The 16,736-nt window shown below is 38.8% G+C and overlaps 1 protein-coding gene across 5 annotated transcripts; it reads right to left on the bottom strand.

Moving 5' to 3' along the window:
- Positions 1–311: 311 nt before the first annotated feature.
- Positions 312–8,758, bottom strand: LOC140799300 (probable LRR receptor-like serine/threonine-protein kinase RKF3). Of its 5 annotated transcripts, none has more exons than XM_073153561.1 (3): positions 6,499–8,758; positions 638–842; positions 312–548 (listed from the first exon to the last, which is right to left on the bottom strand). In XM_073153561.1, the coding sequence occupies exon 1, from the start codon at positions 8,512–8,514 to the stop codon at positions 6,574–6,576; it is 1,941 nt and encodes a 646-aa protein (XP_073009662.1). In that variant the 5' UTR covers positions 8,515–8,758; the 3' UTR covers positions 312–548; positions 638–842; positions 6,499–6,573. The 5 variants fall into 5 exon arrangements, with proteins under 5 accessions (XP_073009662.1, XP_073009663.1, XP_073009666.1 ...); XM_073153562.1 differs by having other exon boundaries at positions 312–842; positions 6,499–6,584; positions 6,657–8,758; XM_073153565.1 differs by lacking the exon at positions 638–842 and having other exon boundaries at positions 6,499–6,584; positions 6,657–8,758.
- Positions 8,759–16,736: the final 7,978 nt, after the last annotated feature.

Genomic DNA, 16,736 nt, shown 5'->3' with positions numbered 1-16,736 from the left:
ATGCTAATTACAGGTTTTCCAGAAATTAAGTCACAGATAGAACAACTAAAAAATATCAAGGCCAGTTATCACGGTTGCATGAACAGACATGTCAGGATAGTACACGTGGATTCAATTGAAATAATCAGAAAAATTACGAAACGGAGAGTACTTTTATGTATATCAGTAAAACGTAGGAACCTTATGATAAATAGAAAGTTGACATTTTTTCCTTCAAAGATATTAATGTTTCTAAAGTAGTACTCTCCCATAAAACTCTGCCACCATCTAGTTTCTTCAGATTCCCACGCTTTCTTACAAAGAGGACCAAATTAGCAGTTTGAGACTTGCAAAAGCACTTCCCTTTCACATGCATTTAAATGTTTCTGTTTACAAATGAAGCCCCAAGGACTACTCCGGCCATGAAAAGCAAAGTTGAGTATCTGTGGTCCACCTAAACCTCAGCCTCAAGCTTTACTGTCAATTCTTACAAGGGTTGCCATCTGCTAGATACTCAAGAGTCACATGAAGTTTCCTCAACAAACATTCTGGCACTGAGATTTTTCAAACTGAAATGGAGATATTTTTACAAAGATTTTTAGTATATCAGATCATGCAATTCTGTTACTAGAGGCTTAGAAAAGCTTGTAAGTTTGACCTAATTTGTTGTGTGAGTATTGCTCTCCCATAAAAAAGCCCAACTTCCAATAAAAGGTGACACATACAATCTGCTTGCTTCAACATATCTCAACTCATCAAACTTCTGAGGTTGCTTGTCGTCGATGATCAATCAACTTCCAATAGAGTTGGTGAACATTCCCTACCTATCTATCTTGTTTTCTCACTCATATATATTCTTTATCCTGACCAAATAGGCAAAAATGATGAATCAAATTTCTCGTCTTTGTTAGTTTAGTGAGCGTGCCACTCACCATTGCAAGTCCAATGCATTCTGAGTCAAGGAATGTCAAAATAGTGCGTTCATGGAAATGCTAAGGCCAACAATAATCAATAGTAAAGCAGGCATCATAGTAAGATAAAGTTGTATACATAGTGATACTTTACTTTGTTGTCTAAAAGAAATTTATATGGCCAATTGTGAAAACTAAAAGAATTGAGATTTTGCTAACTAAATGATATTTCCAGATCAAATAAAGCTCCTACTGTTCTAAAGGAAAACAAAACAATGTGGGAAGGTACATAAATTAAGGATACCCACACAATGATATATGCAGAAGTTCTTTCCATGATATATTTCATGTCAAGCATAACTTGTGTAATAAAATAAAAATGAGAAGTGAGCACATCCATAACATAGGTATTTTCTATAAGCATACTAAGGACACCACAAAGAAGACCCACACAGGAAAAACACACAAATATAAATGAAAGATGGACAACGAATTTTCTGTTGGCTGACGAGCTGAATTCACTTTTTCTTCTTCTCTCTTCCCTTCACCCAAAGAACCTCTTCTGAAATTGATTGCACACATATGTGGAAGCCCTCAGTCAAAACACTGCATCTTTTATGACTGTGGATGATAATGCTTCTTTATGAAAGCATGTTACTAGGATAAAGAAATTGGGAGAAGGTAGAGGTAATCATAATTTTAAATGCAACTATTGTTGACAAGTCTACCGAGGATCATACTATAGAGTAAAGAATCACTTGTTGAAAATCACACGGAATTAGGGGTTCTTCAAAAGTGGGCAATGAACATTTATAAAAATGAAAAATGTTGTTGATATGACCTGAGTTGAGGATAAAAAATTTGATGCCTAAACAAATTCCTTTACCAAAATTTGTTTAAGCTACATATTCTAGTAGCTCATTTGGAGTTGGAGGTGTAGGTTTGATATCAGAGAGGCATAAAAAAAAGAGTAATAAGAATGCTAGTTATTGAAAAGTCATTTAATTCCGATACTTGTAGCCAATTAAATTATGAGATTGCAAATATATTCTATTTAGTTCGGTTGTCTTTTCATTTAGCAAGGAACCTTTGCTATGTTAAGAGCCTTTCAATTTATGGCTAATAATAATATTTCTGGATTTGTACCCCAACAAAGAGAGCAAACATTGAAATGCTGCTAAACCATATTAGAAGAACATGAAGGGGGAAAGGGATAAGTATTGTATGTGATAGTTAGATTGATACACAGAGGCCGCTTATAAATATTTTAGTGTTGACTGACCTATGTTCTTGAGGGCTGTTAATTATAAAGGAGAACATAAATTTTTTCCATTTTTAATTTGATAATTAAAATGATTGAAGTGATTGGACATTTTAATGTAGTTTAAGTAGTCACAGATAATGCACATGTTTCTAAGATAGTAAGGATGCTTCATGAGGCAAAGTTTCCTTATATTTTTTAGACTTCATGTATAGTTCATATTCTTAACCTACTTTTAAAGAACATATGCACAACAAAAAACACCGAGACAAATAAAATTGTGTTTGATGAGTGTAATTAAATTTCAATAATTGCAGGGAATATAATGTGCATAAAAAATTGTATTATGCAACATTCCATGATGTTGGCTATATTTAATGCATTTGTTAACTTAATATTTATTGTTATTGCGAAGACTTTGCTGCGGTGATTATGATGTTGAAAAGATTTAGAAAATTTGAGAAGAGTCTTCAATTGATAAATGGAATTGTTATAGAGAAGATGACGTACTCAAAACAAAATTTGTCAAAGATAAAGTTCTTGATGTACTTGCCTTCACAGAGCTTATATATAATATGCTATAGGTTGCAGACACAGATAAACTATATTTATATTTGATATATAAGATATGGGATACCATGATTAAAAAAGTGAAGAAGATCATATTTATGCATGAAAATAGGAAGGAAAGTGAGGAATGAGGAATCTCTTTTCTATTTAGTGGTGCCCAAGATCTTAGTGAGGACGACCATATTTATGCATGAAAATAAAAAAGAAAACGAAGAATCTCTTTTCTATTCGGTGGTGCAAAAGATCATAGTGGATAGATAGTATAAAAATAATACACCACTACATTGCTTAGCACATCTTTTGAACCCAAGGTTATATTAATTTCTATAGTATTTTTTTTCGATTTAATGTTTTATTATTTCTTTCATTGTTATGTATTGTTTATTAATTTAAAGATTATGTTAATAGGTATTATAGCTCAATATAGCTTCAAGGGGATCCAAATCGTTCACCATTACATAAGAATTTGAAATTTTCTAATATGAGAAATAAATGCTCAAAAAGGTCATTTTCAATTGTAGAAAAATGAAAAATGGTATACAAAGAAAATATCAGTTTCTCTACAGCAACTAAAAGTTTTGTTGATTATGATTATATAGGAGATAGAAATGAATTTGATCCAAACATATGATGGGTTGCTCATGGTGCTTCTGCTTCTATTCTTCAAGATTTAGCATTTAGGTTACATAGGCAACCTTACCTTTCTTCAGGTTGTGAGAGGAATTAGAGCAACTATACTTTCATCTGTTGAATGAAAAGGAACAAGACAAGTCGATAGAAAGATAAAGATTTAGTATATATGCATATGAATCTTCGCCTTCTATTAAGGAGCTCTTCAGATTATTTGAAAGAGGAGACTAAGATGTGGGGCACCCGGAGAGGTTGTTATGATTTTTTTGATGTTGCAGAAGTATTAGAGTTTGTCGATCTCTCAATTGATAAATCGGATTTAGAGACTATAATGTTTATTGATGAAGGCCAAGGATCTACCACCAGCTGAAGATGAATAATCGACCTTATGCTGCCTTATTACTTTTTAATGATTGTTAGTTTTTAAAATTCTATGGAACTCAATTACTCAAACATGTTTTGTAGCTTGTATTGATAATTCTTATGGATTGTAATGATTGTCTTTCAATATCTCATTATCTCTAAATTCTCATGAATACTTCTTATAGCTTGACGTGTGCATATTTTGCACTATTAGATTATAAACTTTTGCTTTAGATATATCAATATACTATATGTATATATATTATTTGCCTATTTATTTATTACATTGTGTCTTGTGCCATGTCCATGTTCTATTTTTTCAAGATTTGTTATATCGTCATGTTAGTATCGTCTTGTGTCCGTGTCCTATGTCTGTGCCTGTGCTTCATTGATAACTCAAGTCTACTTGAAAGTTTAGCAAATATACATATTTTTAGATCACTGCGGTGACTTTCTTAAATGATTCTTACAAAATTTAGAGAACAGTCTCAAGCTAAATCAAAATTTATTTTTCTTAAATGACTAATCTCTTCAATGGTCAAAGAAAAAAAATGCTGTATTTATCATATAAGGACACCTCTTAATGACCATAATTGGATCCACTATAAGAAAAGGATTTGAGCGTCATTTTGAGGCTAACTTTTAATTGATGTAAATCCACGAGCACAGACCCAAAATGAGAAATACGACACTTATTGAGATTAAAAAGTTTCGAATAATAAGATTTTGAGCATGTTCTTAGCTTGTTAATTGCATTATTATTACTTGTGCTTATTACTCACGTTATGAGCATGTTGGGTAATTTTCATTCATGTTGTATGGATTCTAGGTTTTATTGGTTTTTGTGTGGATTCACCAATTGAGCTAAAACTGTTAGCTTATAAAACTTTCTTTTAAAATTTCAAATATTGGTCAACATGGAGAATTAGTGTCATGCACTGGAACTCTATCTCCACTTATTTTGGTCTTTCTACTTTCAATTACAGTAGTTATTTTAGTTTCAATTTGAAAAACTATTAGTTATCTTAGTTTTCTTTGGAATACATTTGTTGTCTAACTTGGATTTCTTTATTTCTATTTGGAGTTTTATTAGTTGACTTTGAGTTATTAATTATATTGAGTTCCTTTATATTGTGGACTTCGGAAAATTATGTTAAAGCTTTTGTATATCTCAAATTCTATTTGGTATTGTGTACAGTCATGATTCCAATTTCAGTTCACGGCAAAACAGCTGCATACAAGATATAAGAAAAACCTATATTCATAAAGTCTATGGTTCAAATGGCAAGAAAGCTTGGCAAAGTGAAACTACAATTACAGAAACCATGAAGAACACTTATAGAAATTGAGATCCTGTTGAAGGAAACAGTGTTGACAGAATCAGAAGTCAACAGAAATGCACAGTACAAAACTCAAACGCTTGACCTTAATCAGTCATCAAATAAAGTTTCAGTTGTGGAAGATATCATTGCATTCCAGGATTGAAGATCAACGAGGTAGAATCTGAGAATACTTAATTTTTTCTCAGATGATTCAAATGACATGATAACAATCAGATCACTTGCAGATTTCATACTACAATGAATCACTAATTCTTCAAGATATTTGCAAGATGTTCAAAGATAAACATGGTCAAATGGAACTAAAATGATGTGAATAGCTTTGCAAGACTAATCAAAATTGGAAATGACATATATGTACAAAAGCATCAAAATTCATACGAATATATATTTAGACTGTACGGCTGAACACAGGTGGACATGGGCTAAAGGAATGCCGAACTGCTATCAACACCTACTCCCACCTCCCCTCCCCCAAATGATAGGCACTGTCTATATCGAGCTAACTTGTTGTGTATTCCACTTGCAGTGAAAGAATAGATATTTGATCAAACTTCAAACTATCCTCGCGCATACTGTGCACAAGTGCAGATGGCCAAACTACTTGGCCTTGACCACAGAATTGGATATGCATGGATACTGTAATTCCTTTAACAGCAGACTATATAAGATATAATCAAACAATTTGACATTATTACTCATTGCTGAACCTAGTATATGGAAAACCTGTATTCGTAGCTGCAGGATACAGAATTATAGTGGATCATTATAGATGTAGCCACATCAGCAAAACTTTGAGAGTACCTTACCAAAAACAAAACTTAAAGGAATTGAATGGGCCTGACCCAACCGGTGGAGCATGTTGTTTAACTTGATAAAAAGAAAAAGAAATATTAGCAGGGCTTGACATGTTGTGATCCTCTTGAATGATGGTTGCCTTCAAAATCACAATTTATCAGAGAGAAGCTATATTCCTTTCATTTCCTAAGATCTTGAAATGAGGTCAGATATACCAAATTTTTTAGCAATTCCTAGTTCCTACCATATGTAATATCACCTAAGGTCCTCCCCTCCTCTTCCTAACATTTCACATGATTATACATGCCTTGTAAGTCGTAACAAAGCATCCTCATATTTTTTGCTATAGACGCCCATAGTATCCCAATATTCTTGTTTATTCTCTAGTCCACGTAGTATTGCTGCACATCTCGCTTACCACTTATGCTTGCCGAAGTCAACTAGCAAACGAACTACAAAATTCTCATTCCATAAGCATGATTTGAATGGATCATAACTGGAATCGTTAATGAAATGGAATAAGAATATCATAAATAAATCCTGTTCATTCAGGGGGGAAAATTCTGAGACTATCTACAAGAAAATCTCGTGATTTTGAATCAAAAAAACCAAAAATTGCAAGAACTGCAAAATGCACGCAACGTACCAGATTGCCCCTGTGAGAGCTTCAAAGAAATCTATTCTACATCGAGCAGTGCCGTATTACTCAGATAAGCCAGCATCAGACTTTCTCTGAGAAATCAGAACTAACATTGTCATTTCCATAAGTAAAAGTCTGGAAGCCAGCCAAACTAAACAGCTGACCTGAGCCACTGCTGCTCACTGATCTCTCAATATCATCCATGTTTGCAGTGATGGGTATGGGTCGGTCCGGAATGGACGGCACCGCCAAGTCAGTCTCCAGTATCTGCACAATCTGATCCATCGATGGCCTCGCATGTAATTGAGGATGCGTAGAGATGATGGCAACATGCACATACTTCTCTAGCAATTCTCTTGGCCCTAACTCCTCCATTCCTTCCTGGATGACATCTAATGTCTTCCCTTGCCGCACCAGTGACCAAGCCCAATCGGTTATCACAAAGCTCTGGCCTTCGCCAAGTGAAATGAACGCCTTCTTCCCACTCAAGAGCTCGAGGAGGACGACTCCGAAGCTATATACATCGCTCTTTTCAGTCAACTGCCCGTATAAGGCATACTCTGGAGCTACATATCCAAGAGTCCCGGCAACCCTGGTGCTCACATGAGTCATCCCCTCTGGCGCAAACTTTGCCAATCCGAAATCCGCGACCTTGGCTTCGAAGTCCTCATCCAAAAGAACATTATTCGCCTTGATATCCCTGTGGATTATCGCTGGCTGAGCTCCGTGATGCAAATAGGCCAATCCACGTGCCATCCCAACGGCGATCTTTTGCCTAATCGGCCAAGAGAGCTGGCTCTCCTCGGAGCCAAAGAGGTGGTCATGGAGGCTCCCATTTCGCATCAGATCGCAGACTATTATCCTCTGGTGTCCCTCCATGGGGGTTGTGGCGATGCAGTAGCCTCTCAGAGCGACAAGGTTGATGTGGCGGACGCTCGCGATGACCTCCACCTCGTGGGCGAAGCTGGCGTCGCCGGCGGCCGAGCAGTTCTTGAACCGCTTGACGGCGATCTCCGACCCGTCCGGGAGGGTTCCCCGGTAGACATTCCCGTACCCTCCTCGCCCGACTATGTTGCCTACAGAGAATTTCGCCGTCGCTGCTTTGATCTCGTCGAAGGTGAACTTGATCAGCGTCGTGCTGGCGCTTATCGACTCGAGGGCCTTCGAATGCGACGGCTTCGGTGGGCCCCTCGTCCGTCCCCGCCTCTGCCTCCGCCGCCGCCTGATTAAGAACCAAACAGCCAACCCCGCGAGGATAGCAACCGCGACTAAGCCGGCAACGAGTCCGTAGACCCATGCGGCGACGCCGCCGCCGCCGCCGCTGCCTCCGCCGGCAGAGGGAGGCTGGGAGGTGGAATTAGAACTGAGGAGGAAGAGGCAGAAGGCGGTGCCATTGTCGGCGGGGCCGAAGCGGTTGACTTTGGCGCCGGCGTAGATGAAGGGGTAGGCGGCGCAGCCCACGACGGTGTTGCCGTCGTCGGCGCTGGAGAGGTAGTTGGCCTTGACTCGGTTGAGGCTGGTGGTGCAGGCGGTGCAGACGGGGACGGGGAGGAGGGAGACGTTGCAGCTGCGCGCCATGTCATCTCGCGCCGTGATCGGCACGACGGCGTCGAACTCCGCGAGAGTACTGATGTTCATGCACGGATCCGCGATCCAATTGGCCTGGTAGCCGCAAGAGGAGGGCAGAGCAAAGGAGGACGGAAGAACCGGAGCGAGGGCGGACTGCAAAGAAGACCAGCAAGCAGACGCAGAAGCTTGCGGGGGGACGAAGCGGGAGGCAGCGAGGAGGTACTCGGCGAGGACGAGGCGAAGGGATTGGAGGGCGAAGCCACAGCGCGAGGAGTTGTCGGAGGGAGGCGAGGAGGCGGCGGCGGCGGAGACGAACTTCTGGAGGACGGAGAAGTCGAGAGGGCAGGATGAGGAGTTCTGGGAAGAGATTTGAGTAGGAAAAAGGAATGAGTAAAGGAGGAGGATGAAGAGGATGAGCTTGTGATCTCTTTGGCTCCTTTTCTTGATTACCATTATTGGATTTGGGGCGGAGGAGGAACAAGATTTGGGTACTGAGTTGATATTTAAGGGTAGATGGAGTGAGCTTGATGCCTGGTGGGGTGGGACTTCTAGAATTTGATACTAGAGAAGGTTACTATTATATTGAGATAGGGTGAAAAAGAGGGAACTGAGAGAGAGAGAGAGAGAGAGAGAGAGGCTTCTTGGAAAAGAGAGGGAGAGGAGGAGGGAATATCAAAGTTGGTAGGCTGAGAAGAGATTGATTTGTGATTTTTGTTGGAGAAATGGGAGGGAGTTTGTATTGGTGAAGACTGCTGCTGTGGTTGGAAGTGGAGAGGAAAAGATTTGAGAGAAGTAATGTAGTTTATTATATAAACTTTCTGTACTAAAATAGGTGAATTTATTTGAATATGTGACTTTTAATCATGTATATATATCATATAGTTTACCTTAATAATAGAAGTCACTGTAAATCTAATCTACTAATAATAGAAGTCACCTGTTTGATTCTCTTATAAGCTTTGAGTTGAAATCTAATATAGCATTACATATACTTTCATAGTTAATCTAATTATTTAGTATAGGCTGTTTAGTTGGAGGTTTTTATAAATAATGCATTAATAGATACAATATCTAATTCAAAAATTATTGTTTGGTTTGGTATATCAAATTAAAAAAACTGGTTATACTTATATGCAGTTTTTTGGCACCCATTTGATCTAAATGGATAACAAAAGACTGTATCTAGTCTAACTTATCTTTTTTTTTCTCATTTCAACTTAAATTTAATTTTTTTTTTAGTTGAGAATATAATTGCAGCCTTTTTGTTCTAAGAAATATAACTAAATACTTATAATTATAATATTAAAATAGTATTACAAAATACAATAATAAAATAGTTTTTACCAAATAAATTATTATAAAACACAACAAACCAAGCATGTGTTTAATAAATACAGCATTATAAAATATAATCATAATATCAAAATAGTATTACAAAGTACAACGATCAAATAGTTTTTACCAAATACATTAAAAGACAACGAACCAAACATGTGTTTAATAAATACAACATTATAAAATATAGGGATTATTATAAATTACACCCTACATTTTGTTTTGTGATTCGCACTCCGTCTTTGGGGATTTTATAATATTCATTTAACACCCCAACGTTACTTTAGCTAACTGACATTAACCATGTTATATAGTTTATGTGACTCTAGTTCAAAGATTACTAAAATACCCTTAAAAAGTTCTAACATAATCTAAATCCCCACAAAATCCTTCTTTCCCAAACTAAATCCTAACGCCACAAAATCTAAATCTTTTTATCTATAAATAAACTCCACCTCACAAAATTATAATATCGAAACCCACAATCCACAAGAATCCCTCAAAATTCCTACCACGTACAAGCCTTAGAAGCTTCCTCTAGTTTTACTTATTTTTCTTCGTATCTCTAGATCAAACCCTTTTTTTCTCCATCTTTCCCCAAATTTTCTTCATCTTCCTCCCCATTTTTGAGGTCACAAGCAACAAAATCGGCTTGACGTTTGGGGAGCTTTAAGATCTCCATGGCTTGGAGTTTGAAAGCTCTAAGATTGGCTTGACATTTATGTGATATTCTCCATGGTTTGAGAAAAAATAACAAGTATGAATATTCATGTTATGAATAAAATTAGAGATAAGTACAAGGGTAATTTAGAAATGTTATAAATTATATAATGGATTATAACAGAATATTCTCTTTCTGCTATCATTCAGTTTGATTATGGTTAGGTTAAGTTAACTCATGGTGTTAAATGAGCATTATAGGGAAAAAGAGGGGTCGCATTATAAAATTCCCAAAGATAGAGTGCGAATCATAAAATAGATAAAATATAGGGTGTGATTTATAAAAATTCCTAAAATATAATCAACCAAATAATCTATTTATTTTTTTAGATACATCTTCATCTTCTAGAGAAACATGTATTTCTTAACCAGATATGTATTTTGAAATATAAAAAAGCAAACAACTCCTAAGTAAATAAGTTTATAACTTATCTATTCAAATGTATATTGTTTGGCCGTGCCGACCCAGACCAATAGGAAAAAAAATGAATAAAAGGTGATGAATTTGACTGCTTACATGGGAGTTAGGATTCTTGAGAGGGAGAGATGGATAGAGACTGAGGAGTTCACCTACTCCTGAAACGGAGAAAAGGTGCAGTAGATCCGTTGTCCACGGTGTCTAGAAATCTTGGCATGAGGCATCATCTGGGGTTGTTTTCTTGTTGGATAAAGGAAAAGGTATTTTGCCTACCATCACTTTGACAAATATCTTAGGAACAATGAAGACGGCTAGTGAGGTGGAAAGAGAGATTAGTGAGAAGAGTTCAATAAATTGGCACCTAATTTTATCTCTGGTGTTTTTAGAGCTATGGATATGTACTTATGAATCTTAGGTAAGGCTAAGAAGTCAATGGTTTATAAGCCCATAATTCTATCTCTATCCTTAGAGAAAACTTACTTAAAGCCTATTAATGATGATGAAGCCTACTTTGCTCAATGTTAATCTTCTTGCTAATGGGAAGAAAATTGCCTATCCCCCATCGTTAGTGTATGTGACAAGTGAGTTTGGATCCCTAACTCTTCAGGTTTCCCTACAGTGTTCTCTATAACTAAATTTCTTAGTGAACCTAATATGGGCCTAATTTACACCCTATGTGTGACAAAAGGCTCAGGAGTTTCTGGTCCAATTAGTAAAGATAACTTGATTGGCCTTTCAGGTTTATGGACTCCTGGATTAATGGTGACTGGAGAGGCGATTAGCTTTATGTTGCTGTATTATTTCTAATGGATCCTAGTACCATTATGCTGAGGCCTTAGCTCTCAAATGAGCTTCCACAAAGGCCTAAGATTTCTCCTACTAGGCCATTACTATTGAAGCTAACTCTGAATGTATGATTCAGATCCTTTGGAAAAAGAAACAACCACCTTGGCAACTTCAGCATATCTTCCGAGATTTTTCTCATCTAATTAACTCCTTTCCTACTTTGTTTTTAAGCCACTGTTTTAGGGATCTCTCTTTCAAAATTTGTGCTGAGATTTTTGTATCCTTTTCTGACATAAAAATTGTTACTTTTTTTTTTAAACTAAAAAGACTGTGTTTGTAAGCAAAATAACATTATTCTTTGAGGGCCCATTTGGATGTGGGGTAAGAGAATAATAAGGATAGGATAAATGATGGTGTCATAAAAGTGTTTGTAAGAGAAAAATAAGGATATGATAAATGATGATGTTATGAAAGTGTTTGTAAGCAATTATTCTTTAGGACCAATTTGGTTGCAGAATAAGTAAATAACCAGATATACTATGAAAACAAATCATTGTGTTATCCTTATTAATATTTTGTATTTGGTTTAAAAATAAGAATAATGTATAATAGTTATAGGAGATAAGGAACAGTTGTTTCTTATCTCATATTGAAGGTAGGATAAGAAAATCGAACTTGGTTGAGATAATTATCATTTCTTATCACAACTCACATATCCCATGATTGGTTATAAGTTTTCTGATGGAGGGGCCTAAGGGGAATAATGTTATGGTTCGAGCAGAGTCCTAGCCTAAGTCCATGGGTTTGATTGAGTTGAATTCACTGCTTATTGTATTCAGTTTAGTCATTTGATTATTATATTAACCTAAGTTTATGTAAGATTTAATCCAAACCTATTTATGCTCTATGTTGGTATGGTCCTACTCAAGTCTGCTATATGATCTAGGTGGGCCTACCCTCCCATATATGCGGTGGGGTGCAGCGTCATGTAAGATTGAATATGACGTAGTCCTTTCTCCCTCTGTCTCCCCTCTCTCCTTCCTTCTCTCTCTCCCCTCTCCTTCTTTCCCTCTCCTTCTTTCCCTCTCCTTTACTCTCCTATTTTCTCTTCTCAACTAAATCCTAACCTAAGTCATTCCTACCTAGCACGCGTCCATTTCCTTTGCCGAGCACTACCACCAAGCTGAGAGCACCCAACTCTGGTGCCCTTGGCCTCTTGCCTTCCTTCCATTCCCATCCCTAGACATTTGCTCATCTCAACCCTCCATCATCATCTCCATGGTTGGAACCACTAGCCACAAGCCAACACGCACTACCACCCCAGCCAAGAGCCCTTATTGTGGCCCTAGCCCAAGTTGAGCCCACTATCACTTTGCTTTTCGCCTTGCCTAACCCGAGCTTAGTTACTCCCTATCCTAGGGTGGTAACATTTGATATTAGAACCACCAGTTCTCGGCCATCAAAGCTTACCACTCATTTCACGGCAGCAGAAACAACACCACAAATCTGAGCTCTTCAATGTCGAAAATAGTGTCATTCGATCAGTTGATGAAACACGAGATCGAGGGCGTCCAAGAGGAGATGCTATCAACCCTAGCCCTTGACCTCATATCCCTAGTGGCTATCAAGCACGTAATGTTCACCGAGTTGAGGATATCTATTGCGGAGAACACTCGAGTCCTCTCCAAGATAAAGAACAATAGTGAATTATGACCAATGGTTGAATCACTAATCATGGTTGTCGTAGCCACATTGGTGTGCAGCCTTATACCACCCCCCCTACAACAGTCTATGCACAAAGATGTGACCCTTCCACCCATGGAATAACAATTACCACATGTGTCGTTGCTGCCTACACTAGATGAGAGCAATCAGCACACATGTGGGCGAATACTATGTACCCACAGATTTGTGCTATCCTGCGCACAATCTGTGGGTTGAGCATTATGAGCCATGGCAACCATACCATAAGGTAGAGGAGGATCTCTACCATGGTTAAGGAGACTGTGGATGTGGTGACCCTCGTTGACTACTGATCTAAGATTGAATTGCACGACTGATTTTTTTTTTTAATTCGGTGGTAGAGAACCGCTTGATTGAGTTTATCATGTGGAGCAATTCTTCTCATACCAAAGCACACTAGAGGAGCATAAGATGTTGCTGGACTAGAGGACATTGCAAGCCGATGGTTCCAAACAGCATAACGGAACTGTCTGTTCAGGCATGAGACAAGTTTGCGAAGACTATTTGCCAACATTTTGGATCATCCAAGTTTTAAAACATTGAGGCTATTCTCCCTAAACTCACATAAACCTCCCTATTAATATCTACCAAGAGAAGGTTGAGAGGATATCCAATCGAGTCCGAGAGTAGTCGGAGTTCGCTCTAATGAATACTTTTATTACAAGACTCTGTCATGATAACCAAGCCGAAATGAAAGCAGCTCGACCTTGTTCTCTTGCTGAGCCACTAGCTGGCATGGTGGACAAGCATGGGTGGGCTCGGCCACTCGTGGCAATCACGGAGATGCATGAACTAGCACGACCACCTACAACCAACTTGGTCTCGTACTACTTACAATATTTTGGGGACACCCACAACCTCTATGCGACATCTTACAGAGCCCAAGTCGAAGAACCAAGGGTGCAAATCCTATGTTTTTATTGCAATGAAAAGTTATCTCAAGGCCCAAATGTGTAAGACCGATTGAGGAGGTGGAGGAGATTGATGAGGAGGTCCATGTCAAGATCTAGGGGTGTCAAAATAAATAAGCTAAGCTGAGGCTGAACTTATTTTGAGGCTCGATTTAAATTTCGAGCCGAGCTTAAGCTGGATTCGGCTTGCTCAGGCTCGACTTAATAGGCTCGATTACAATTTTGACTCTCTCTCGTATAGATTCACATCGCTTTTCTTATACCAAATAAATATTTTATTAATAGCATTGATGGTGGAGGAGGATGAAGTAGATGAAGTACACCAAAATCTAGGCATTTGGTCTCCATTACATCATGTCTTAGACCACCATCAATGCAATTGAGATGTATGACTTCACCATCCATGTGACATGCACATAGGTGGGCCCTCATGCATCTCATCACAATGTTTACATGGATGCCTGTCGGATGCGTAGAATGTGTAGTTTACTCAAGAACAGCATGAGTATCTGTGCCAACCATCCATCCTCCACTCAAGCACCACATGAGTACTGGTGTCAACCTCCTCCTATTCCTTCGGCGGCCTCCTCCTCCATCAGTCTCCTCCTCTTTCGGCAAGCCCCCGTAGCCTTCGCCTCCTTCTGTAACAAGCTGCCACCTCAGCTCGATCCTACTCAATTTGGCTTCCTCCTCCTCGATCGGCCTCTTCCTTTTCGACAAGCTACCATAGCCTTCATCTCCTTCTACAAGCTGTCACCTCCAACTCGGTCCGACTTATCTAGCTCGATCCGGCTCCTCTAGAATAGGGCTCAATAATAGGCTCAATTTAGACTTCAGCTCAGTTCGAGTTGAGCTGAGCCGAGCCTGAGCTGAACTAGTAGGCTCAAAATTAATTTTGAGCCGAGCCTGAGCTAGAGCCGGCTGGCTCAGGCTCGACTTGTTTACACCCCTATCAGGATCTCCCTTTATCCAAATCTATCTCACCGTGGATCATACAAGTGGACTGTATGATAAAGAAGCAACAAGTCCGTGTTCGCATTAATACCAGAAGTACTCACAACTTCTTTCTCCTTCAGCCTACTCCTCCTCCATCTGCCTCTTTCTCCTTCGGCGAGCTGCCGTAGCCTCCGCCTCCTCCTCCTTCTGCAAGATGCCACCTCTGGCTCAGTCCGACTTAGTTTGGCTTGATCCGACTCGACTTCAACATGGTTCAATAATAGGCTCGAGCTCGGGTTGGACTCGGGCTTGGTCTGGCTTTGCTTGAGTTGAGCTGAGCCTGAGCTAAGCTAGTAGGCTCGAAATTAATTTAGAGCTGAGCCTAAGCTAGAGCTGACTTGCTCAGGCTCGGCTTGTTTACACCTCTATCAGGATCTCCCTTTATCCAAATCTATCTCATTGTGGATCATACAAGTGGACTGTATGGTAAAGAAGCAACAAGTTCGTGTTCTTATTAATACCAGAAGTGCTCACAATTTCCTTAATGAGAAGATTGTTTGGTGGATTGGGTTAGAGGTGGAGCCATCTTGGATTTGATATGGCAATTGGAGATGACACGTTCTTGAGAGCTAATAGAGTATGTGGCATTGCGCTTTAGATCCAACGATACTTCTTTACTTTAGACCTTACTGGACCTTTGAGGCACTCACATATTGTCATCTAGTGGCTCCAAGGCGTTGGCAAGGTAATTTTTGAATTTGAAAATTTGATTATGGACATCTGAAGGGGCGAGCATGAGATGCATTTAGAGGGGGCAATGACTGGACTCAGGTGTAGCCTTGCATTCAGTGAGTTCATCGCCTACTCGGTGCCAATTTTTTCACTATTGCAAGAGTTGCTGAAAATCCTTCAATCAGATCCAAACGGCAAATTGTAATACATATTTTGAGATGGATTATTTATGCAAGGAACTTGCATTGTAGTGTATATGGACCCAAATTTGAGGACAATGATCATTTGACACTTTCATGATTTGCGCTTGGCCAGACATGAGGGAGTCTTTAGAACCTACAATAGGGTCTCTTAGAATTGTACTTAGAAGGGGCTAAAATGGGATGTGCGAACTTATGTGTGCAGATGCAATGTGTACTGATGCACTAAGGCTAACTCGACGAAACTAGCTAGTTACTTTAGCCCTTGTCGATTCATGGGTAGGTGTGGGAGGATGTGGCAATGGATTTAATTGACGCGTTGCCTATGACAAAGACCTATGTTTGGTATATGGCCAAATTGCATGGGATGCCCCGCTCAATTGTGTCTAATCAAGATCTAATATTTGTGGATCAATTTTGGTAAGATTTTTTCACTAGTTAGGGAACCATTTTCAGGATGAGCTCGACCTACCACCTGCAAATAAATAGGCAATTGGAGATGTTGAACATTGCTTTGAGTAGTACCTTCACTACTTTGTGGGTGATTATCCTCGATTGGCCTTCCTATTTACCATGGGTAAAGTGGTCCTACAACACTGTATACTACTCTATAATTGGCACCATTTTAGGCCTTTTACATGCGTCCACCACTTGTATTGCAGTCCTATATGTTGCCGTAGAAGAAAGATGAGACCAAAGTGGACTTGTATTACTATACCATGATGAGCTTTGAAGCAAGTTTATGATTGACAAACTAGAAGCAGTTCTTTGAAGTTAGAGATTGAGTTTATGTCTGACTCTAGACTTATTGCAAGAGTTCAGTTATCCAAAATCAAAAGTTAGCTCACCACTACTTTGGGACATATCAAGAGGAGGAGCACATTAGACTAGTGG

This window comes from Typha latifolia, chromosome 12, assembly GCF_019914945.1.
Source record: "Typha latifolia isolate L0001 chromosome 12, TyphaL0001v2, whole genome shotgun sequence".
In the NCBI taxonomy this organism is placed as follows: Eukaryota; Viridiplantae; Streptophyta; class Magnoliopsida; order Poales; family Typhaceae; genus Typha; species Typha latifolia.
The sequence above is the reverse complement of the archived record's forward strand: the minus strand, read 5'-3'. Positions and strand labels throughout refer to the sequence as shown.